This window comes from Morone saxatilis, unplaced genomic scaffold, assembly GCF_004916995.1.
Source record: "Morone saxatilis isolate NCDOM2014 unplaced genomic scaffold, NCSU_SB_2.0 Contig18, whole genome shotgun sequence".
NCBI lineage: Eukaryota > Metazoa > Chordata > Actinopteri > Moronidae > Morone > Morone saxatilis.
Genome location: NW_023339740.1, coordinates 24,916,279 through 24,917,455, shown reverse-complemented (window position 1 = coordinate 24,917,455; position 1,177 = coordinate 24,916,279). Strand labels below are relative to the sequence as shown.

The following is a 1,177-nucleotide window of genomic DNA, read 5'->3' as shown; positions in this document are numbered from 1 at the left end:
TTTACTTTTTAGTATAGGTTTAAAAACACCAATCTTACATTTCCCATAATGCAACATGATAGCAGCTTTGCATGAGACCCTCCCTGCTGAGCAAACACCTACATATTTCAACCCCCACACCTCCAGATTGTACTCTGTTAAAAACTTTAAAGTTCACTTAAACTCACTCTTGAGTGACACATGGCGATCTCTTTTTGTCAGATATTAATCAAAATTATGATTCTGTTTTTTGCTAGTAGGTAATGGACTGAAGTTAGCCAGTATTATTACATATATATATATTTTATAAGGACACATAGAGGCTCTATAATTGAATAACCGCACACTTTAAAGGTCCAGTGTGTAACATTTAGGAGGATTTATTGGCACAAACTGAATATAATATGAGCAGCAGGGGCTGATGGGACACTGAGTGGAGATCCACGATGCAGAAACTGAGCTGAGAGCAAATGACGACGTCCGTTTGTGTGTTTTTTATGTTCTTACAGGAGTGAGCAGCGATGGAGCTCATAATGTTATCTGGAGGTATTCTGGTTGTTCCCGTCCTCGCCTTCATCACCTCCTTCCTCTTCTGGCCTGGAACGCTCCTGAAAGCCTACAACTGGTAAAGACACAAACACCCTCAAACTAAAACAACACGCTGTTAATATCAGTTTATATTTCAATATATCAAATTCACTTTTCCAGTTTTCTGTTATTATTTATCTTATTTTTATTATTATTATTATCACCAGATTTTCTTACATTTACTGAGCTCGAAATGAACTTTTTTTCTTCAGTGTCCAACAACTTAACAGCCATTGTTGAACTGATTTTTCATTCTACATAATAAATATAGTTTAATAACTTTGTTTTAGTATTTTACATCACTGCATTGATTCACTTTGGTCTGCCACTGAAGTTCTGCTAGTTGTTCCTTCCACTTATATCAGAATAAAACATCCAAATCATCCTATTGGTCAGTTTTCAGCTACTGTTTCTTTCTAACAGTTTTTTAATCAATAAATTTAATAAATAAATATTGGAAATTCAAACCTGTTTCTGATCGATATTCAGGGATGGAAATGTACACACACTTTAAACATTATTATTATTATTCAGCCAAATAATCACAAACTCGCTACAAGGACATCAGACAGGAGGGAGGAGGTCCAACAAACTATTTAAATATTTACAA

General features: G+C 34.7%; 1 protein-coding gene across 1 annotated transcript in view; it reads left to right on the top strand.

Moving 5' to 3' along the window:
* Positions 1-1,177, top strand: part of LOC118328570 (monoacylglycerol lipase abhd6-A-like) — a 7,201-nt gene that overhangs the window by 952 nt on the left and 5,072 nt on the right. The window contains exon 2 of the mRNA XM_035662342.1: positions 487-604. Coding sequence (XP_035518235.1) covers positions 501-604 — 104 coding nt within the window. The 5' untranslated portion in view covers positions 487-500. The remainder of the gene's footprint in view (positions 1-486; positions 605-1,177) is intronic.